Here is a 24,806-nt window from a genome sequence, read left to right on the forward strand (position 1 = left end):
AAATAAAACGTTGACAGAATCCCACTTTATTTATAGAAATGATTATATTTTCTTTTAACAACAGCTTACACTATCCAAAACATGATTAAAAATTTATTCATCAACACAAAAAAAAAAATGCTGTCTCACTTTATTTTAAGACAATGACAACAAGAATACTCTTGCCAAAACTTGCATGATTACTGAACAAAACAATTAAAATTGGGCGCGAACATGTAGGGTGCGAATGGACTTTGGGTGCGAACATGTAGGGTGCGAAAGTGAAAGGGGGCGAACATGAGTGGGTGCGAACGTGAATGGGCGCGAACGAACCCGGATTCTCACTAACACAATATTACTGTCTACTAGTTCTCTAACTATTCTTAAACTCTTCTAACTAACTATCTATCTTCTCCCTCTGATCTCTCGCATCCCCTTATATACATAATTACAGGCGGTACCCCGAGGGTTCCAAAGATTGGGTACCTGGTGGTCTTAAAGATACCGGGCGGTGATATTGAATAATTTCGCTAAGTTAAAATCACCGTTCTAAACAGCAATACAGAAAAAGGGTTACTTACTCAACATTTTGAAAAGTTGCGAATGATGCAAAATCAAAACGATTCCTTGAAATTTTTCGTTTTGCATATTGATGAGGTTTTAGAAGTTTAATTATTATCTTGTGGTGTTTATAACAGTAACAAAGCCGGAAAAAAAATCTGCATTATTCGGGAAATCAATGTCCTCGTTAGCTCCATGCTCTAACAAAATCTTGACTATACCACTATACCCTTTTGCTGTTGCAAGGCTAAGAGGAGTTTTTGAAGACAAAGTCATATAGTTTGCTGAAGCATTGTTGTCCAACAACAATTTCACTATATCTATATACCCTTTATTTGAAGCGATGCAAATGGGATAACCAAGGTCAGCACTTTGATAAATGTTAGACATTTGCTCTAACAATAGCTTTACTATGTCAATATGTCCTTCTGCTGTGGCGATGCTAAGTGGGGTTTTGGCAGGCAAATCAATGCAGTCTTGAGATGCTCCGTGTTCTAACAACACTTTTGCGATGTTAATATCACCGTTCTTTGCGGCAATACAGAGCGGACTTACGTAATTAACTACTTTATAAGTTGCGAACGGAGAAAAATGCCCTAGAAAGTTGCGGTTTTTGTCATTTGATGAGGTTCCAAAAGTGTAAATAGTATCTTCTTGGGTTATGTACTGATCCAAAACTGATGAATTACCCACTTCGTGAGAATAACCGATGTCTGGTTTAGCCTTATCTTCTAACAATATCATAACTTTAGCAATATGTCCTTTTTCTATTGCGATGCTATTTTGGGTTTTGTAAAGCGAATTCATGAAATCTAGAGATGCTTGATTGTCTAAAAGCATTTTTTCTATGTTAATATAACTGTTCTTTGCAGCAATACAGAGCGGACTTACGTAATCATCTTCTTGATAAGTTGCAAATTGAGAAAGATGACCGAGAAAGTTACGTTTTTTATTATTTGGTGAGGTTCCAAAGGAATAAATATTATCTGCTTGGGTCATGTACTGATCAAAAACTGCTGAATAACCGATGTCTGAGTTAGCCCCATGCTCTAACAACATCCTTACTATAGAAATATATCTTTTTTCTGATGCAAAACTAAGCGGAGTTTTGAAAAACCGGGTCATGAAGTTTGGAGAAGCTTTGTTGTCTAACAACAATTTTACTATATTTATATACCCTTTTTTTGAAGCGATGCACAGGGGGTATCCAAGGGCATCATTATGGTAAATGTTAGTCATGTGCTCTAACAACAACCTAACTATGTCAATATGTCTTTCTGCTGTTGCAATGCTAAGTGGGGTTTTGGAAGGCGAATCCGTGAAGTCTTGAGATGCTCCGTTGTCTAACAACACTTTTGCTATGCTAACATCCCCGTTCTTTACGGCAATAAAGAGTGGCCTTACGTATTGAACATCATGATAACCCATGTCTGGGTTAGCCTTATACTCTAACAACATCTTAACAATATCGATATGCCCTTTTGCTGTTGCGAGGGTAAGTGGTGTTTCGGAAGACGAATTCATTGAGTTTGGAGAAGCTTTATTTTCTAACAGCACTTGCACTATGTTGATATGTCCTTTCTTTGCGGCGATGCAGAGTGGGATTCCAAGATCAACAATATGATGCATGAGACATGTGGAAGTCGAATACTTTAACAACAACTTAACCATATCAATATATCCTTTCTTTGCGGCAATGAATAGATAATATGTCATACTATTTTGAACATAGCAAATAGCGTTATGATCTAACAACAACTTCACTATGAAACCAAAGCCTTTTTTTACAGCTACTTCGAGGGGTCTCCCTTCATCCCCTATGATCGTAGGATTGAAATTATAATCTAATAATAATTTTACTATATCGGCATATCCATTTACTGTAGCCCTATACACAGGGGGATTGCTACACATAATACATTGGAGTTTCTTACCAACTGTTAACAGTAATGATACTATGTCAAAATAACCTTGATCAATGGACAGAACTAACAAATCATATATTTCATATTGTGACAGGTGAAGTAAAATGTCTTTAATACTCTTGTCACTTTCTGCGAAATACAAAAGTTTCCTGCGGAAATTGACATACTTTAATTGCTTATTTGAGAAAACATTTGATATGAAACCATTCTCTATATCTCTCAACAAACGATTAAAATAAGTTTGTTCTAGTTCCTCTGGAATTTGAATAAGATCGAAAGTGTTATCGTGTTCTAAGATTTCTTTAGGCACTGACTTAAATATAAATCTATCTCGTATGATACACGTGTGAGCAATTTTCAATACTAGATCTAATTTGAATTCACCAAAAAATAATATCAAAATATCAAAAATACTTTCATGATTGATGCAATAAGAATTACCGCTACTTTTTACATACGACTGTGTCAGATTATCTAATTCTGACATAACAACTTGAATTGAAAAAAACGTTTGTAAACGGAAGTAGCTTGAAATGATTATAAGAATAGGTTCTATACTTGAAGTCTGCATCAACAACTTTTTGTTAAAACTATTGTTGTAAGCGATAAAAAGCATCAAGGTAGCCATGGTTTTCTGATCAAAGGTGTTCATAAGAAATGTCAAGTCGTCTTTTATAACCTCGTGAGGATTAGAAAAAAAGTTTTGAATATTGTAAGAAGTCTGGTTTGGATACATTTTGCAAAGTAAAGGAAAGAAATCGAATTTGTCAAGAAAGTTTGATTTTTCTAAGTATTTTACATCACTAGCACTTAAATAATTATGAGCTATTTGTATTCTTTCATCATGTGTTAAGCTGCAACTTGATGTTAAATCGCAAATAGAGGACGCCAAAATGTTAAGATTTTGAAATAAACGATCTCGGTAGATGTAATTTCTACACGAAGACAAAATTTTAACTTCTGAACGCTTCAAAATTTTCTTTATGTATTTTGACAATCTTTCCCAGCTATTAACCAAACTTATATCAATAGAAGATTTACCACATAAATCATCAATAACAAATACTTGTTTACACTCAGAGTTATAGTATTGTCGAATTTCTTCTGGAGCATACACCAGTATTATGTCATAGCCGTTCAGGTCATATAACTGTACTGCTGCATGATGAATAGCAGTAGATTTGCCACAGCCCGATGACCCTATGGCCACCACAATACCTTCAGTTTTAATAAGTTCTGCTATACGTTTTACAGCCCTAGTTTCTGCTACTGGAACTTGTTTCCATTCTTCTATTTCCTCTCCATTTGTTTCTGCAATGGATTATTTGTTTCGAATTACTCATAATTTTAGTTCAAATTTTGACAAAATTCTTAAAATGTAATTAAGATTATAAATCATTATCATAAGAGCAAAATTATTTGAAAAACATTACCAGTGTCCACCCGGATCTAAAATATTATAGTAAAAAATAGACATAGACCACTATAAGAATCAAACCGATATCGTGCAGAATAAACTATTTAAGGAGTGGAATATGTTTAAATCTTTATTACTTGTGTTCCCTAAATCGTCAACTTGTCTTTATACATATCAATAGTGTATCTTCTAAGAAGGCGTCATTGTATTATAAAGCTACCTTCCAGTATATGTGTTCCCTTATATCGTACAAATTTCTTTGCTAACAAATCACTCTGATTCAAGTATGTAATTTTTTAAACTGACACTATCAATATGCTTGATTTCTTGATTGACAGTATATTTGTTACGTTTGGAGAAGTGTTTTTAAACAAACAATCGGTATTCCAATGAACCAAATATGATCCTATATTTATGTGAAGCTGATTTCATACAGGAGATTCTAAGGAAGAATGAGTAGAACCAAGCATCCTTCAACCTTACGTTCCGCATTATAAATATTATGCTCTCTCTAGATAAGTGGTGACTCCAGCAATATTCCAGGAACGCTACATAAAAAGAATGCATTTCCAAGTAAAAACAATTTTCCAGAGCTTGCATTTGCAATGATTATTTCCATGATAGAGGGTTGCTGCTTACAAGGAAGATTTCCAAGTTCATAGACATAATCTCGAGTTGGTTGATCGTTTCTGTTTTCGTGAATATTGAATAATGGATGATACATATCGCCGGTTTTGTATTTCAATGAGCAACACAACGGGTGCAACATGTGAAGCATAATCTGACATTTCCAGAGCACATAGAATCACCCCGCTTTTGATAGGACTCGCGTTGCTCAGTCGTTAGTTTTCCATGTTGTGTTGAGCGTTCTGTTGTTTGTTGTTTGCTGTTTGTCGTTTGTTCGTTTGTTCGTTTTTAATGTCATGTCATTGTCATTTTTCAATTAACTAATGAGTGTTCCTTTGGTATCTTTCACCTCAATCTATATAATGTAATTCTTTTAACATAAACAAAAGGTGAATAAAAAAGAGGATGTCCATAAAAACTATCTGGCATTTTTTGCTTTTCTTTACAGTAGTTATCCAATTGAAATAATTTTCCTAAACAGCTGTGTGTAAAGCCGATGAAGATGTTATTTGTTTTATCATATAGTACTAAATACAGCATCTTGTATATTTAATAAATTTAATAAAATACAGCTAAGGTTACCTATCTCTGAGTTAAAAAAAGTTTTGTAAACAGTTAATTTATAATTATGACCTTATAAATCGACGTCATTTGCTGTTATTGTATCAGATGCCCTAAATATATTGATATTAGAATTTTGTGCCCATATTATAGCAAACCTTTATTGAAACTGTGTATAACTCATATGTGTAAGACCTTCCAAAACTGTTGAGTCCCTTTTTATAAACCTAGTATTTGAATTTATCAATACCAAAAGTAATAAATAAAAACTGTAGCAGATTCAGTTAACCTAATCGAGGAAAATTCTAGCTTCACATATGAGTTTAAAAAAAAAAAAAGTAAATGACAATGATAGAAATTGAAATTGTTATTAAACATTTTATCTAAGTTTGTCCTCCTACCTCTCAAACCTTTATGGACTGTATCATATTCTCTGTACATACTTCTGATCTCTGCTAATATTTCCTTGTCACTGTCATCCAGACTACTGACTTTTAAGTCGACACACCGTTGTTGAAAAACAACCCCACCCAGTCTTACAATCGCCTGTGAGAAAAAAATGCAAATAATTATAACGAAAACTAAGATTACGCATTATTTTTTTTATAAAAGATTGACACTGTTACCATTTGGTGATGTTTTGGGGTTCAGTTTACAGTCTTCCAACTAAGCCCTTCAGAGTGAAAATTTCATATCTTCTCTCAATTATAAAATGGTTAATTAGCGATATAAATATGTCATCCACTTCTGATTAGGGGACAGATGATATTACATAAAACAAATGTTTAAAACAAAAACTTGTAAATTTTGAGAAATTACAAAAGTAAAAAGTAAATATTCTTATTTAGTTTTACATCTACACATTACCTCATCAGATATTAAAAAGAAGAAGCACGAGTTTTGAATAATGTATTATTTTTCATAGTTTTATATGTTATATTTAAGCTTTGAATCTTTAAGATGGTAAATTTCGGTAAATTTCAACAGCTTAATTAAGTTCATTACATATTCATTAATTTGTTGTTACTAAAATACTGTGAGAGCTCAACCACACCCTCTTATTGCATGTATTGATAGATTGTCAAAAGATATTAAGAAGGAAAAAAAAAAGAAAAGAATATAAGAAGAACAATTAGGTCTTTTCTCATCTAGGGGATAGATCCCTTTGATACTAAATGATACCTCAATATTTTTATGGTAGAGGTGTGCCATTCTGGCCTAAATTTTAATATACATGTAACATAACGTTCAGCATCAATAGTCAGGAGCAGATTCAGAACTTTTTGTAAAGGGGGGGGGGGGCTGATTGACCTAATAGGGGCCGCTCTAGTCATCAGTGACCCCTTAAATAACTAACCAATATTTTCCCATGAAAAAAGGGGGGAGGCATTTGGAACTTATTTTGAAGGTGAACTTTCATATAAATTCATTTATTAGTTTAATTTAGTATAATAACATTGACTATTTATAGTTTAATAGATTCTGAATAGCATATTTATATATGAAATGAAGATCATACATACCCCAAATCAATATATAGTTATCAAACGTAAATGCATTTTTATATAGTATGTTATAAAAAGGATGGTCATTTTTATATAAAACCTCTCAAAAAAGGCGGAGGCAGTGCTGTGTATTTACTATTAATCCATTTATGCAACAATTACCACTTGTGGATCAGAATAAAATAACATGTGCTTCCTGTCATCTAACAAATTTTAATTGGAGTGACAGTTTAATTTGTAATTATGGTGTTTGTTTTAAGTGGTGCAGATGATAAGCCTAACATCATTTTGATGTGATTTCTCGGGCTTAGTTGCAAGACTGTTTATGGATAATTTACACTTGAATGTTAAAAAAAAAAATATTGTCATTTGCCTCCAATTTTCAAATGCTTCTTATCGTTTTGAACAGCGGTATACCACTGTTGCCTTTCTTTATAACTTATAGATACTTATATCAAATAAATAAATATTCAAACATTATTTCCATTTACTACTTTTATAACCTGGATCACTAAGATTTTATAGAGAATCGATAGAAACTTTACATATAATGGCAAGCAATATTACTTGACACTAATAATAGTTAAATACGCCATCCAGACGCGCGTTTCGTCTTCATAAGATTCATCAGTGAAGCTCACATCGAAATAATTTTAAAGCCAAACAAGTAAAAAGTTGAAGAGCATTGGGGACCCAAAGTTCCAAATATAGCTTAGGTAATCTATGTCTTGGAAAAGAAAATCCTTAGTTTTTCGAAAAATTCAAAGTTTTTTAACAGCAAATTTTAAAAATGACTATATAATTGATATTCATGTCAAATAATTAAAGAAGTTACTTAGAATTACGTAAACATAAATTAAACCTTAATTGTAATTCCTAATATTGATTTCAAAAACAGAAATTTAATGAATAACTAAGAAATTAATTACTAGCATTCTCTACTTTCTAAAAATTAGAACTTATAAATTAAGATCGATTGTTTTGGCAAATTAAATAACCCAATTTGATTAATTAAAAAGTAAACTAACAAAAATATTGGACTTAAAATTTAAAATGGAAAGTCCCTAATAAAATGGCAAAATAAAAAGCTAAAACCAATGTAAACAACTGTTATATTCCTAAGTTGGTATAGGCATTTTCTTGTTTAGAAAATAAGTAGGTTTTGATAATTCAAAGTAATTAACTTTTCTAAATGCAGAAGAGTCATCACTGACACTTGCAGGCAAAATCGAATTCGAGGTTGAAAGAATATCAAAACCAAATTTTCGAAAATAAAGTTGTGCCAAAAACGACTGAGCAATCTATTCATGGGATGTTTTAGTGTTTCAATCAACTTAATATTATGTATGTAGTACATTTACAGGAAATGAAAATTGAACCGGCTATTGGGCAAGTGATTCATTTTTACATTTAATGAGGAGAACCCATTTCAAAATTATATTTAACACTTTTGACAACATTGACTACCTGAGTAATATCATTCCAGTAGTTCTCAAAAGTTTTATCTGTTAAAACACCAGCTTCACTGTGAGCTACTTGATTTCTATAATATTTCAACCTTGATAAATCCGCCCCTAAACTTATATTCTTTGGATCGACTGGAAAGAAATCTCCTACATCAACTGGTATCAGGTGTCGTATCAGGCATATCATCAACATCAAATCAAAGGAATTTGAAGAGACTTCATCTGTAAAGATAAATTTACGATTTTAATATAGCTTGTTTTATTTTTAAATTTTGTGTTTTGAATTCTTTATTTTCTGATATTTTCACAACTAAGTTTTATAGATTTTAAAAAGACATTGTGCTAATGATAAATTAAATTATGGATTTATTTTCTTTTCTTTGGTAAATTGCGTGACGAATTGTGTGGAAGGTTTGTTTGCTATTCTGTGAAAACTTATTTCGAGCCCAGTTTTCAAGTTGGTTCAAATAGGAGACAAAAATTAGACTGTTGGATTTCAACATAAATTGAAAATATATAGGGTTATATAAATGACGCAACTAAACCTGTATTTATTTTAATTATTAATAAAAATAATACAAAATTGAGGTCCAAAGGGTCTTAGAATAATTTTTTTTTAAAATTTTATTAAAAGTCATTATCTTATTTGATAGAATGTAGTCATCATTAGTTTTTGTTATTAAATAAATTTGAGTAATTATATGAATTTGAGATATTATATGAATTTTGAATTATTTTCCTTTGAATAAAAATGAGTATTTCATAAAAAAAAATAGTTTTTGGATTTCATTTAATAATTCTTACAATAAACTTATATTTTGGATATTGGACCATAATAGGTAAATTTAAATTTCAAATTTATCAGTTCTTTGACAACATTCATTTTGGGTCACAAACCAATCCTGTGTCAAATCTTCAATCAAAATTCAAATTCAGAGGTGTTTTAAGCTTAAATGTTGTGTCCATACTTACTCAACTATTCAGTATACGACCTATAAAGGAAAATCCGGTTTGTTATCAATCTGACAGCCTCATTTTAGTTATTATTCTTGGTGAGGAGACAGCAGGAGTAACGACGGCTTGTTTAACCTTTTGTATCTAGGGTTGACGTCATATGGGATATTACTGGTACCGATTAATATGTAAAAGTTACCTAGCGAAACCTTTTGAAAACACTTAGCAAGAGAACACAGACCATAAAGTTGGAAATTAAAAAGATTTTAAGGACACTAGAACATTAAAATCAAGTGAACTATCAAAATCTGTTGAGGTATCAATTCGAAATTTTCAGGAGACGGCTTTTACTACGCAATATCACGCTGTGGTGTATAACAGTAAAACACGAAACAGTTTACAGAGAATCAAACAATTAAGATTATTTCTTGACGACAGTAACATCATATGAGAATGAATAATTCAGTATAAACCCTTATCAGAGTCCACACAATTTCCTTCTATATAACATAACGATCACAACATTTATCAAGGTTGCACTATGTAAATACAGCTGTTTCTCAAACCAAGCCTCTTTTGGGGAGATATATAATATTCATTGATATGTTACATTTGTTAGTTTGTTAACGAACTGGTTCCACTAAAGAAAAAAATGGATGCGCCTAATTTCTAATTCTGAGGAGGTCCAAAAAAGAAGGTAAGGGTACTCTAGAATTTCAGTATAAGTTTAAACTCTTATAAGTTCAGGGCATATTAGTGTTGAAAATATGCTGCACAGCCCTATATTGTGACATTTGAATAAAATAGTAGTCCATATAAACTTTCCGTTCTTGGATATCCCACGGCGTTACCTCAAATTCGTCTACAAGAATATGACCCTTTTGCAGCTACAGGGAGAGATTTCACATGCGCATTACAAGAAACGGATAACGATAATGTCATACATAAAGTCTACAAATGTTTATTCACTTGAGCTTCTACGAGAGAGATACATCTTTCAGTCGTTATAAAGAGGTAGGCCATTTTCCCCATATTTTTTTTTATTTGATTAAGTAGGTTAATCGTGTTTTTAAATAGTCCGATGTATGCTAATTATAGTACATGAAAATACGCCACATTATCAATTTTCATACATTACCAAGATATTCCTTAAAATAAACAAGGCCAAGCCTATTGAAATTTTTGGTTTATTGTAACCAACATTGATTTTGTTTATTAACGGGCATAAGGAGCATTCAAATATGAATTATCAACTAATAGTGTTTCGAAATTATTTTTGTATTAAAACATGTTGCTTCAGATAGCGTGTTAATATTTGAAGTTGATTTGTAGCGCACATGTATTGTATTGCTTTGTTTGTTTAACTCTAAACTAAAAATATAGTAAACGGGGGTTAAATGCAAATACAAAACACATTTAATAATCTAATTATCTAATATAGATCAGCTAATATGATTGAAGATCGATCTTTGTTTCAATATCAAGAAAATAAATAATATCGGACGCATTTAAGTGGAAGTTTTCCTCTATCTTGATATATCTATACATCTCTATCTCGGTTTTTAAAGTTTAAACATGTTATGAACCGGGCAACATCTTACATCAGTTGGTACTATAACACCTTGTGGTACACACACATGTAATCTGGCCTTTTCTGGCATTTTACCAAATCGACCCTTTGTCGTGATACAGATGTACATTTTCTTGACGTTTTGCCTAGTCACGACTGGTAGTGTAATTGATTACTTCTGTGGTGTTGATTTATTTTCTGAAGGCTTATGTAGATCTACCAATGCAGGGACGGTGGTAACAGTGTCAGGACTAGTGTCTACACAATTGGTGAATTGGCGATAAAATTGCTGTTTGCATTTGTTACATTTAATACCATTTTCAAAGATGTATTTGTTCAAGGTTTAGACAGTTTTCTGATATGACTTATTTTTGTTATGTGTAAATCGCAAACGCAACGTTTGGCCTTAATTACTTTACAATTAATTCTCTTAGGCGTGTTATTTGTTATGTACGAGCACCTCCTTCAGTTTGACGCCAATGACTCTTGCATATAATTATATATAATAAATGTAAACACGGGAATAGGAAGTAAGTCAAGAGTATGGATAGTAGTAGCAACACACACAATAAGCAACACATTATTCTTTCTATTTGAAAGATATATAGTCAAAATGATCAATAATGATTCTATAAATTGAATAAACATCCGAAAAAAAATATGATAGAAACTTAACATAACAATTGAATATTTTTCACAAAAAACGAAGAAAACAATTACGCGTGAGATTTGAAACCCTTCTTAAAAAGCAATCGAATATTTACAATTCTCTGTGCTACCGATGGAGCCAAACTAACTCTAAAAAAAACTGCGTAATTATGCAGTTATGTACAATGTGTAGGTACAATTTAGTGATGTTCCACATTTTATTTTTTTTTGGTATAAAGGACACACTGACCAATTTCATTTTTGAAAAGGAAGTTGTATAAATTACAACATCAACAAATAACTTTGTTTTGCATTGAAATATCTTTCTCTGGATTTTCCCTATTTTGTAATCAAATACGTAAAATCCGCATATTTGTCTTTTATCGGGGTTGGGGTGGAGGGGGGATGTTACATTTTTTTTTAGACATATCAATATATATATATATAAATCGAGATATTGATCAAAACATTTTTATTTATTGTTTTTATAGTAAATTTTATTTCTTCAGGACTTTTTAAAATTGACTCTTTTGTGAAAAAAAGATCAGGGTTGTCGGAATAGACGAACATTGTTACAAAAGAAAACATTAAACAACTTTGCAATTCAAAAAAAGTTAGCATAGACATTATCAGCACCTGAAATCGACTAGTCTTTTCTCCCCTTAACATGCCTATGATTTAAAGGATAGTAGGGGCGGCTCATTGGAATGACGAAAACGAAATTGAAAAAAATACTTGGAAGATCTCTTGTAAATTTACAGACTCTTTAGACAATCGTTACATAGATATAATCCACCTTGAATGATCGACCATTCACGTATGTTTCTTTAGACCCGGAGGATCTTGAATCATGCACTTACCTCAGCTCATATTGTTTATTGACGTCAGATCAATACATTACCGTACATGGATACTCGTGAAAATGACATGTTCAAAAGGCATGTATAAACAGAAAATGTTTTATCCAACAATTATGGAACCGATGGGTAACCGAATATTTGACGTGGAGTGCACAAGAAAACGGGAAACAATTTTACGATAATCAGAATATGCAATATTGTTCAGATTCATGATGAAAACCGAAGTATAATGTGTAAAACTGGAAATTATTGGAAAACCTAACACAAGAAAACGATTACTTAGTTCCTTCTGCTATCATTCGAATCAAAACTGGAACTAAAGCACTTTCGTTCGTCGAGAGTTATGACCTCTTAAATTTTGTACGGACATCAAAACAAGATCAAAACGAGAGGCAATCAAGTGTGACAACAAGGCGGATATTGCCAAACCGAGAAGCAGTCAGAATAGCCAGAGAAAATGGAGACTCACTGGTATCTGTGTGAGAAATACTCCTTGTGATTTAATTAGAAGATAAGGAGTTTTCGATAAGTGACAGTGCTAAAGCTAATAAGTTTGAGTTTTGAATTTGAGAGACAGTAATTTTAATTCATTTTCAATTTTATTGTAATAAAATTTTATAATTTCCTTTTGTGGGCCAAAGAATGTTTAAAATACCGCGGGAGTTAGGATATCACGTTCTACTTTTTAAAATTAGGGTTGATGTCCGTACGGGACGTATCCTAAACATTGATAATATATATGCCGTAAACGTTTACCAGTTGTGTTCTAAATATCTTACGATAGTTGATTTAGCCCTGACACTTCTACAGAACTACTGCATATATTCAATCACATAACATGGTAGCGATATCAAGACGTTTGATGTTTCTACGCTTTACACTTCTTATTCCAATGCTAAATCGCTACATTTACAAATGTGCCCAGTTTTTAGTGGGGTTCGGGTTGCTTAGTCTTTAGTTTTCTATGTTTTGTGGACTATTATTTGTCTGTTTGCCTTTTAATTTTTAGCGAAAGCGTTGTCAGTTTATTTTCGATTATTGAGTTTGACTGTCCCACTTTTATACACACCCATCAAGGTTTACAATATTACTATTTGCTAGATGTGTTTATTTTACCAAATGAGTAACAACATTGGATAATTGAACAAAAACAAAAACCATTTTAACGTTAATGTAAAATCCGCATTATATACTTAGTAATAAGATATAAAATGTTGTGATTGATTAGAAAATCCCACATTTCTGCCCAAAAAAACAAACATGTTGCTATCTACCTGTTTTAGGAAACAACTTATCCCACTGAGGTTTATTGATGATACGTTTTCCTTTTAATGACTCTAAGATCTTAAATCGCTGTTCCTTAAGTGTCCCTTGTAACTTATCCGGGTGGAACTCATTATTAAATTGCACTCTGACTGCAGGTGGAGCAACTCTAAGCATAAGATTTGCTATTCGCAAATAGTTGGTTTCTTCCGGTAATAACACTGCTATCTTTGGCATTTTAAATCTGCTAAAATCTTCTGTGTGTCTGTAAGTATCAGAATATCATATCATAATTACAATTTTTCCAACAATGAACGAAATCATTTATTATAAGATTTTCGCTTTCCTTTGTGAACCAGAATTTATTTTTTGTAACCTACTTTGCATTAGTTGATTTGTTACACATTCAACTGTCGCTAATATTTGATGGTACAATATAATTGTTTAATATGAAACACTCTAATTGGGAAACATAAAAAAAGGTTCTTATGGATTTGATTTTTAGATTTGTTTTTATTGATAAACATTTAAAAATTAAATCCATAAGGTTACTGGTAGATCAAAAAATTTATTTATTTGAACAATTTTGAAAATAAATCTAAAGATCTATGCCTAGATGTTTAATGCAAAGTTTTCTTTCAGGCCACACATTGGTGTGGTGTTCTAAAATGTACGTATACATAAATGGAATTTAAATAACCTAAAGACATACTTACATAGTTTGTGCTAAACAGAATCCACTTCTTTAACGACTGAATAACATAATCATTACATGGTTCTATAAATAAAAGATATGTCGGCCGTGTTCTATTCAATTGTATCAATAACCATGATTTGCTTGACATCTTTTTACATAGAATTAAACGAACGCCGTATAAGGTATTAATGGAATGTCGTTGTATAAAGGATTACCTTAAGCGGAAACAAAAAGGATTTAATATTTTCATATTTATATTTCAGGTAGTAAAATGATTTAAAGAATAGGTTATCATAAAGTTATACTTAGTTTGCAGAATATCTGCTTATTTAAAACCCATTCTTTAACTACTGAAAGAAAAACACCTGAAAAGTTTCTATCGATAAACTATGTATAAGCTGACAGTGTTCTATCTTATTAAATCAATCACATGATTCATTCTAAATAGTTTGAAGCAGAATTAAAAGAACAACACATAAATTATTAATATATGTTGTTGGTAAATTCTGTTCTCCAATAATCTGATACATATCTTTATGTGATATCAGGACTTGATGAAATGCCAAACCAACAACTTTTCGGGACTTGTTCTCCAGTATTTTTACTGGATGAAAATAATACGTATTTTCATTGTTAAATGAAGTTCCAAACAATGTGTTGATTATAAAAAATGTACATGTTAACACACTCGTACAAATCATATACAATAAAAATGAGAATTCTCGTCCTACCCATTTTCACTCGTATTACATTCGGGCGCCCGATTGTAATACGAGTAAAAATGGGTAGGACGAGAATTCTCATTTTTATTTAAAAACGCCCATATATAAAGTTTCTACCATGTACTTTAATTTACATAATTCAAATATTAAATCTCAATGTTTAAGAAAGATAAAGACTCTGTAATTTTTACAGAATATTCAAATGAATACTCAAAACATATTACAATAATGTGAAGAAAACAAAACCAAAAAGTAATTAAGATCTACCTTTATGATTATACTGACACATTTAAACAAAGTTTATACCACTGTCCCAGGTATGGGGAGGGTTGGGATATCGTTAACATGTTTAACCCCGCCACATTATTTATGTATGTGCCTCTCAAAAGTCAGGAGCATGTAAATTCAGTGTTTGTCGTTTGTTTATGTGTTTCATATTTGTTTTTCGTTCATTTTTTTAACATGAATAAGGCCGTTAGTTTTCTCGTTTGAATTGTTTAACATTGTCTTATCGAGCCCTTTATAGCTGAAGATGCTGTATGGGCTTTGCCCATTGTTGAAGTCCGTACGGTGACCTATAGTTGTTAATGTCTGTGTCATTTTGGTCTTTTGTGGATAGTTGTCTCATTGGCAATCATACCACATCTTCTTTTTTTATATTTATGTAGAATTCTGGTTTGAATGAATTTGAATTGTATTGTACAATACTCTATGTCGTTAAAATAACGTTTTGAACAACGCATAGCACAACAACAAGCTGTAAATATAGTATAGACAAGTTAAAACACTCAATAGACACATTCTTTTCTATCATACCAATTTCCTTAAAAACAAAGTTTTATTATTTGGTCGACCTAGTATTAGTATTTGCTTAAGAGTGAATTTTCTATTAATCCTTTTTTGTTTTTAACAGAGATGAAATTTGAAAAAGCACTTAATGACTGTGTTATGTAAAACAACATTGAAATCAAAATCTTTATTTTTTAGGATTTTAAAAAAACAGTACTTTCCGAAAATCAGTTTTTAGAAAATACTGTAATTTTCCAGAAATACGTGTTCTAAAAATGAATAAACCACCATCTCTCTTTCGCGCTCTGTTAACGTTTAGAGTGTACGATGACATTTTGTTTCTATCACATCTATCTAATGATGTTAATTTGATTGTTTGGTCAACCAGTCACATTGATACTAACAACTTATATGTTGGAATAAAATTAACGGTACCAATTTTCTTGCACCAGATGCGCATTTCGACAATACATGTCTCTTCAGTGATGCTTGTGGCCAAAATATTTGAAATCCAAAGCTTATATAAAAGATGAAAAGCTATAATCCAAAAGGTCCAAAAAGTATAGCCAAATCCGTGAAAGGAATCAGAGCTTTGCATGAGGGAGATACATTCCTTAATTTATAATGATTTCTAATATTTGTTAACATCAAATTTTAATAACACAAAACATCCGTATTTTCATGCCAGTACCGAAGTACTGACTACTGGGCCGGTGATACCCTCGGGGACTAATAGTCAACCAGAAGAGGCATCGACCCAGTGGTAGTAATAAAATTAACGGTACCAATTTTCTTGCACCAGATGAGCATTTCGACAATATATATGTCTCTTCAGTGATGCTCGTGGCTAAAATATTTGAAATCCAAAGCTTATATAAAAGATGAAGAGCTATAATTCAAAAGGTCCAAAAAGTATAGCCAAATCCGTGGAAGCTCGCTCTTCATATCAAAAATATGAAACTACTTATTCAATAAATTGAAAATGTTATTTTACCATATAAGAATATAATGTTATGTGTACTTTTTTTTTCTTTTTTTTTCATAAATTAGTTTTATTGACATGAAAAAAAAAATTTGAAACAATTGATTGGTTTACACAAAATTATTACATTTTTTGTCTGCAAACTGCTATATTTAATCTCAGTATTAACCGAATTCTACACTAATTATCTATCTTGTTATAAATAAAAAAAAAAACTTGACAGGAAAAGAAATTTATACGAAAGCCTATTAGGGTCACATTTTTTTTTATTTATCTCACTTATTTTCACTGTAGAACTGGACAGCATAAACATCATATTAATTATTTCTTTATTTGAAACAAGATAAATTCTGAATAATTTTATGAAAAATTCTGTTTCAACAAAAACGAACAAGGAAATGATAATGATGCAATTACTTCCCCACACAACTTCTAATATTGGGTGAAAGGACTGCTTCCGTCGGATTGTTCGTTTAGTTTAAGTGATGTATACATGTTCGACCTGTCACAACCACTAAGAGTATTTATATATATATTAACATATCAAAATAAAAGATTCGAGCATTTCGCAAACAAAGCGACGTAACTCTTTTATCTTTTGTTGAAGACGCAATTCGAAACGTTTATTTTTTGATTTGCATGATAGCTACAGAAACGAACAAGCAAACCATCAATTGTAATTTGTGTCCATTTTGTGTATTTATTTAAATTTCATGCTATTACACTTCACCAAACGTCTTTATCAAAATTTCATTTTAAACAGATGTTTTCATATCTATATCAACAATAACAGGTAGACATTTTTTTTTTAAATTAGTCTTAATTATTTAAAATTTTTCAAAATATAAGATGCTTGAATGATCTGTAAATTTTAAGCTGATACTTGGGGTAGAGTGAGTGTAACTTAGTCTTATGTTTCCTTTGTGTTGTTTTGTTAATGTTCTTTATCCATACGTCGTTTTCATTTATTGACAGGTTTTACCATGATATGTCTGTTTATTTTAGACTTAAGATGTTTGAATGACCCTTTGTATCATCTTTCCTATCTATATTTTAAAGTACTCATTTTCACAACTGTTCATGGCAAACAGTATATTGACCAAATAAGCATATTTGGTACAACATGTTTTCGAACTTTTTGCCTTCACTGTTTCACAGTTTTCTTTCTATTTCTGGGTTTTCATTTCTGATTCAACTTTCACTGATGAGATTTTTCTAGCCAAACAACGTGTGTTGTGGAATAAAGATTTGGTAAGGTTTAATTAAGAGTGTTTAAAGTAATTACATTTATAAGGGTAATATATAGAATGACCAAATATTCTGGTCAACTTTGCGTTTCATTTGGTCTTTTTGTTTTAAATTTTTGTTCCAAGCATCACTGATATTTCTTACGTTGACGAAACACGAGCATGGCGAACAAAACTCCAGTAACTCTAATATGTTGAAGAGTATATTTATAATTTGAATGTTTCATAAAAACAATTTAGAACTTGAATGGTGTATAACAGTTATCGGTATATTTGAAATTTCTCGTTCACAAAGATATTTGTTTTGTATTACAGCCACCGATATTCGAACGTGGGAAGGTCTTATCTAATTTCATATATTCTTAATATCAATATTGGTAATAAGGGTTTGGCTAATAGTTGATAGTGTTTATCTCCTTGTATAGAATTTCTTGTTTTGATCTTTATATAAAAAGACACCGTGCTCATTTTATGAAGGTTGACGTTGAAAAGCTTGTCATATGCTACAGCCGGCAGTTTTCCAATGAAGATCATTTGTTGATCTTTCCAGTTCCCTTAATGATTCTGAATTTATGAAATAGAATCAAAAGTATTGAATCGAGTAAATGTAACCTTTAAAAAAATTGTAAAGTGGTAAGTTGAGTTACGCAATTGATACATAATAATCTCTAATAATGAATCCTGGATCGGACGAGAACCACATGCCGCCAAAATCGATATAATGATCAACTTTACACGCGGTGCTAAGATCTGAATTGCAGATTCCTTTAGTCCAAATAAATTTGTTCTTTTGAAAGAATATTTTATTTATATTGACGCCTTAAATAAAAATATCCACTCAAGATGTCATAATTATTTGGACTAAGACTCCTTATGTATTGTTAATTTACTGCGAGACTTCCGATTTGAAATATAACAAATAACGATAATGTGAATAAATATCCCTATTTTTTCACATGCTTTTCATGTTTTAAAGCTGGATTTTTTTAACCAATTCCTCCTGGTATAACGGAAGTGGACCCTCCCCGGGAGTCTATCTCAATAAAGGATGAATGCTTTTAAAAATGAAATGGATTCTGATCAAAAGGAAAATCACAAAAAATACTGAACTTCAAGGAAAATTCAATCGGGAAGTCCCTAATCACATGGCAAAATTTAATGACCAAAATACATCAAACGAATGGACAAAAACCGTGAGATAAACCAATATGCATAACACCACCATGGCGAAGGTATTGCAAAATTAAATTAACCTAAAATTAGATAAAAAATACATTTTACAGAAGATTAACATGATTTATTTATACAAAATAAAAGATTACAAAAGTATGATACTAATCTAACAACGGAAATATAATCATGTAATCAATTTGTTTGCAGTCGATATAGAAAAGTGAAAAATATAATTGCATATTTATATACAAGCACATTTCAGATTGTTTTAGAATTTTAATCTAAATTGGTTGTCTTTCTTTTTCCTCTTTGGTTTTAATAAAGAAGCAAACATATTCTGATCACCTTTTTTGCGAAAGTGAACTTTGTGGATAAATTTAGTAGAAATATCACCTTTAACCTTGTAAACATCCCGTCCAGTTTCGTTTACAGAAGTTATTTTTGTCCGTGGCATTTTTAATTCCATGGCAACGTCCGTTTTTCCGAGCTTTTTATGGTATTGCCAATAGTTCGGTGATCCGTCATAGTTATTTTTCGCAATCTTATTTTTTGATTGCTGTGGACCCATTTTAGTCACATAGGTCCCCTTACCAAAGCGTGCATTCGATGCCTTTATGCGACCAGATTTCAAAATGGCGCACGCCCCCGTTTTATTAGTATGATGGTACACTGTTGTGTTCGATTTCTTACGTGGCATGGTTTCGATGAAATTAAACTTCACCTGTAAAAAAAGGTATGAAAATTTCAGAAAGCAGAGATGGTAAAAATACATACAAGGCAAAAATTGATAACAATATAGCAAATCATTAACCTAACTTAAATGATTTTATGTTGTGGTTTATATGCTTGCATACTTACAAAAACATCAGATCACTCTATGAACAACATATACATGATTCATGTACAGGAAAAGTCTGAGATTTTTTCAAAATTTGTATTGTGTCGAACGTATTTGAACAATCTCGTCTAGGTAAATATATACGATGCCATCTGATGAAAAATACATAAACAGTTATTCGTTTTCTAGCGTTATGTTCCACATATTTCCCCCTTTGTAACTGTGTGTATTGAGATAAGATAACAATCTGTGAAAGCCAGTTTTTTTCTGTGGTTGAATGTGAATAAAATTAAGATTTGATAATGCTTTGTCAAATGTGCTTGTCTACGTTTTGCGGGAGTTTTCTATGTTATATTTTAAAGAAGAAACATGAAAATTGTAATAAATTCATACTTTGCAAATTGATTTCAGTTTCAAAGATTTCTATTTATTAAAAAATTCAAAACTTTAGGCTTCAGGACGAAGGATTACATCTAATGTCAAGATTATAACATCAAATACATTTCCAACACTTAACTTACATATATGATTTCTATTTTGTTTCACTCCCGCGATGCAGCTTTGGAGCATGCAAAAGTATACATACGGGAGCAAATAATAGAAATTAAGAATATATAAACCTGATTAAAAAAAACTATTTTAAGTTTATATCAGGGTTAAAACTTCAATCACAAAACTAGTAATTGGTATCAAAACAAACTACAACAATTATTATTTCAGAGCTTAATAGTTGATTATGATATGCATAATATGTAACCGCATAATAATCAGTGAAAATTACGCAATAAAGAAAACAACTCAAGATACCTGTGTGTTATTTTGAATCCAACATTACATTTGAAATATATCAGCTAACTGCTATATTTAAAAAAAAATGGTTATATTTCTATATGTTAGCTTATATTTTTTTGCGCTCTGCTGCTGCTTAGAGTAGATATAGGTTCTCCTTGTGAAATTTGACTCTTTTAAAATTTGGTTGGTCTTGCATTTGCGTTTGTCATGTTTGTTGAAGAGTACTTAAATGCGTTCAGTAGTCTGCATATAGATGTAAAATAAAAAAATACTTACTAACTGATTTAGCTCAATCCCCTTACACTTCAAGTCTGTTTATTAAATTAGAAATACGATATATTCGGAATAATAAATTTAAAAATATAGTAAATTTCCAGTAACATTGGTTCTAATTATAGATTTACCCTAAATTTGTTGTGATGCTCTGTTAACTTTTATAATGTAGGTTGGTATTTTTTTTTTATGACAAAGAAAACTCTTTATTTAAATCATACTATTTGGTTAACATCGGTGCGTTGGCAGAACAGTTATATCAACAGATTTGTTTTTCACACAACTGCAAATAAATGACTTATTTACTAAATGTAAATCAATGTGTTAGAATTTGAAAAAAGGTTTTTTTTTCGAATAACAATCTAAGTGATATTAGAAATTTCCAGTCTCATGGTTACTAAAAATAAGGTAACTGATAAGGTGGCACGGTAGTATTTCCTGGTCTATAAGGAATACTGATAGCCTTTTTAGAATTTTTACCACTTTCCAACACTGCAAAAAAAATTCTGCGTTCACAGTTAACTGAAGTACTTTCATTTTACTATTCAGAAATGAATATGAATGTGTATCATGGCCATCACTTTTTTTTTGCTATTTTAAAAAATCTAGTGCTTTAAGGTCGTTTATTATAATGATGTTATATTTGTTATTCTCATCGGATTTTGTCTAATGCTTAGTTCGTTTCTGTGTGTGTTACATTTAAATGTTGTGTCGTCATTCTCTTGTACTTAATGCGTTCCCCTCGGTTTTGGTTTATGACCCGGATTGTTTTTTTTTCTATCGATTTATGAGTTTGAACATCGGTATACGACTGTTTCCTTTATTTACAAAAATTCTCAAAAAATCATTTTCATCTGTTTGTAAAATAATTTCATATTTTTCTACACCTCATTCATCCCTCAGTTTGGAATAGTGTGTTCAGTTGATACTGTACTTTTTGTCCAATCACACTGTTCAGATACTGTTGACTTAGGTAGGGTACACAAAAGAGCAACCTAAATTCGGGAATGCAAATACTATTGTGCCACCATAATCCTCTACACAATCTTATGTAATATATAAAGTTACTACGCATTCATTGATCAAGTAATAAAACGAACACACACTTTCCGCAATTAAGTCTTTTTTGTTTTCAAATTTCATGGGAAAATCTTTTTCATCTTCCAGATATTTGATCAGTAAACATTCGACGAAAAGGCATTCACATACTAACAGAGGCACAGTTCAGTATCAATGCTTACAGTTTTCTATATTCAACCACTTTAAACAAAGCTACATTTATCTACGTATATACAATTGTGTTACTTTAAAAGGAAAGGTAAACCATGTGTCTTTTTTTTTGTTTCCACGTCGAGAAGAATTTTGTTTTGTTATCCATTTTACAATCAAATATCTAATTCATAACTAAATTATACATTATACAAATTACGCACTTGCTTTATACTAGTAGTAGAAATCGACATTGTGCAAACACATATCAATACATCTATTGTCCAGACTCGACACTTGAGTTGAAAAAATCTCTAGTCATAGTCTATGAATGTTTCAAAACTGAGTTGTTATCAGGACCATACACAAAAGACCACAAACATTTCATATTTTAATATCAATCAAAGTATTGTAAATGTAAATGTAGTTCTTGACATGGTTAAGATCGAATTCTATCCGACATTGTTTTATATACATTTAGTATGATAGTTTGATTCCAACACATAATTCTAGTATTGAGGAAATTAACACCTTCGGTTCAGTGATTATTAACTGTTTTACATCGTTTTTATAAACATTTTTGAATATCAATTTCAAGTTAGGAATAAAATGTTATCTCATACAAAGCGGTGTATCTTTTTCACCTTTTTGTGTCTACCAATATCTAATGATAAATGACTACTAGTATTACAATTCGAACCATTTTACGCCTTCATTCATTTGATAAATAAATTAACAGGGCAAAATCTTTGTGTCTTTTGTTCATAAAAAAATAAAATGTCATCACAATTTTTTGACCCACTAGATGACATTTTAAACATCTGTCTATAAGTATTTTAACAAAGATTGGTCTGCTACGTTTATGATACCGGGCCTTGCTTGAGAAGTTTCGATATAAATGCCAAAGCCAACTCTCAACCAGACACACAATGCCGTTGAAGGTAATAAACATAGGACAGCGAACAACCTTCAACAATAAACAAAACTCATATCTCATAAGAAGCTACATCAATTTTGAAAGGGATAATTCGTACTTCTGATTTTCTGAAAATGACAATTTAATAAAATGCTCGATTTCTTTATTAACAACAAATTTGTTACTTTTGAAGGAGGTTTATTTTTAACAAACAATCGGTATTCCCATAAAAACCAACTGTGATTTTCTTCTGGTCGATTTGTTCCTAGCTAACGTTATACATGACCTTTTTAAGAAGAAAGAAAAGAAGTTAGCAGTTAATTTTAACTTTACTTTCCGCTGTATAGATGATGATCCTTCGCCAAATAATTCAACAATTTGATGACTATATTGAACTTATCCCATTGAACTTATCAATAAACAGATACAATTAAGTCTGCCTCATATCTTGCCTCATATTTTGACTTAATCTAGAAATTGACAATGAGGGTCGTTTGAAAACAAAACGTTACGACCAAACAGAAAATGTCATTCTCCTATTTGTTAACTTTCCATTTCTAGGTTGCAACATTAAAGCAGAGCTTGCATATGGAGTATATATCTTCTAATAGATACGATATTCAAGCACTTGTATTTCCTATATCGATTCCCTGGACAGAGGGTTGCTGCTGATAAGGAACATATTACGTCCATAGTTCTAAGTCGTAAAGTTGAAATCATCACTTCGTAAATTTTACGGACGCCAAAAGGAGTTGATTTATCGTTAAGGAATATCGATTTTACAGATGACCGCGAATATGTTCAAATTGTAATAATTACAGTCCCGTCACCTTCCCCCACATAGGACTTACTACAGGGTTTGTACTTAAATAAGCAACACGTCGGGTACTACATGTGGAGCAGTGTTCCCTTACCGTTTTTGAGCACCTGAGAACCCCCGTTTTTAGTGGGATTCGTGTTGCTCAGTCTTTGTTTTTTTCTGTTATGTTATGTTTTTGATTCTGTTCGTCTTTTCCCCTTTTCTTAGCTATGAGGTTGTCAGTTTATGTTCTACTCATGTGTATGCATACCCCTTTTGTATCTTTCGCTATTCCTCTACAAAAGACACTGAAATGACAAATGTTAAACAATTCAAAAGGAAACCAACGGTCTGAAAAGGAAGAATTACAATAATACCAAACTCATGACAGATTCAAACAGAGGGATATTCAAACAATCTGACAAAATCAAACGCTAACAATATTCGGATATTGTACAATAAGTACTGATTGGATATAAAACAACAAACCACAACCATTCCATTCTAATCTCATGGCGTGGGACACGCATATACATAAGGTTGCGGATTAAAACAAGCTTTTGTTTATTGTTTAATGAATCAAGTGCACAATTCTTTATACAATATACTCAAATATGAATTTGTTTACTGTAATGAATGTTTCTACTATCCTACTGATAACAATTAGCAACTTCGCGTCTTACCAATGCAATTTTCGTAGGTTCTGCACATCAAAATGCACATTTTGTCATGGTATAATTTCAAATATGAATTCAAAGTACTGTTATGAATATTTTCTTTAATTCCACTGATGATATTCAGCAAATTATTCTGGCCAATGTATTTTCAAAGGTTCTGCACATCGACTTGTCCAATGTCGAGTAGAATATCGTAAACATGGAGCTTGAATCTGTTGATATAATCATCTCTATCAACTTTGAAATATCTAACATTTAGATATCGGTTTATTATAATTCAAATATCAATGATCTGACAAAATCTTCGGAATTTCTCTAGCTTATGGCAATTATTCCAATGCGTGTTGGTTTCCCTT

At 31.3% G+C, this 24,806-nt stretch overlaps 3 protein-coding genes across 3 annotated transcripts in view; 1 reads left to right on the top strand and 2 right to left on the bottom strand.

Moving 5' to 3' along the window:
* LOC139503551 (uncharacterized) overlaps nucleotides 1–24,806 on the top strand; it is a 186,046-nt gene that overhangs the window by 89,290 nt on the left and 71,950 nt on the right. The gene's annotated exons all lie outside the window — the stretch shown is intronic.
* On the bottom strand, nucleotides 655–5,635 carry LOC139504317 (ankyrin-1-like). Its single transcript, XM_071294385.1, has 2 exons — nucleotides 5,472–5,635; nucleotides 655–3,776 (listed from the first exon to the last, which is right to left on the bottom strand). The coding sequence occupies exons 1-2, from the start codon at nucleotides 5,509–5,511 to the stop codon at nucleotides 655–657; spliced, it is 3,162 nt and encodes a 1,053-aa protein (XP_071150486.1). The 5' UTR covers nucleotides 5,512–5,635.
* LOC139503727 (uncharacterized) lies at nucleotides 7,681–13,595 on the bottom strand. Its single transcript, XM_071293573.1, has 2 exons — nucleotides 13,348–13,595; nucleotides 7,681–8,263 (listed from the first exon to the last, which is right to left on the bottom strand). Exons 1-2 carry the CDS (start codon nucleotides 13,571–13,573, stop codon nucleotides 7,986–7,988), a joined length of 504 nt encoding a protein of 167 aa, XP_071149674.1. The 5' UTR covers nucleotides 13,574–13,595; the 3' UTR covers nucleotides 7,681–7,985.

The sequence above is a fragment of the Mytilus edulis genome, chromosome 14 (assembly GCF_963676685.1).
Source record: "Mytilus edulis chromosome 14, xbMytEdul2.2, whole genome shotgun sequence".
NCBI classification, from domain to species: Eukaryota; Metazoa; Mollusca; class Bivalvia; order Mytilida; family Mytilidae; genus Mytilus; species Mytilus edulis.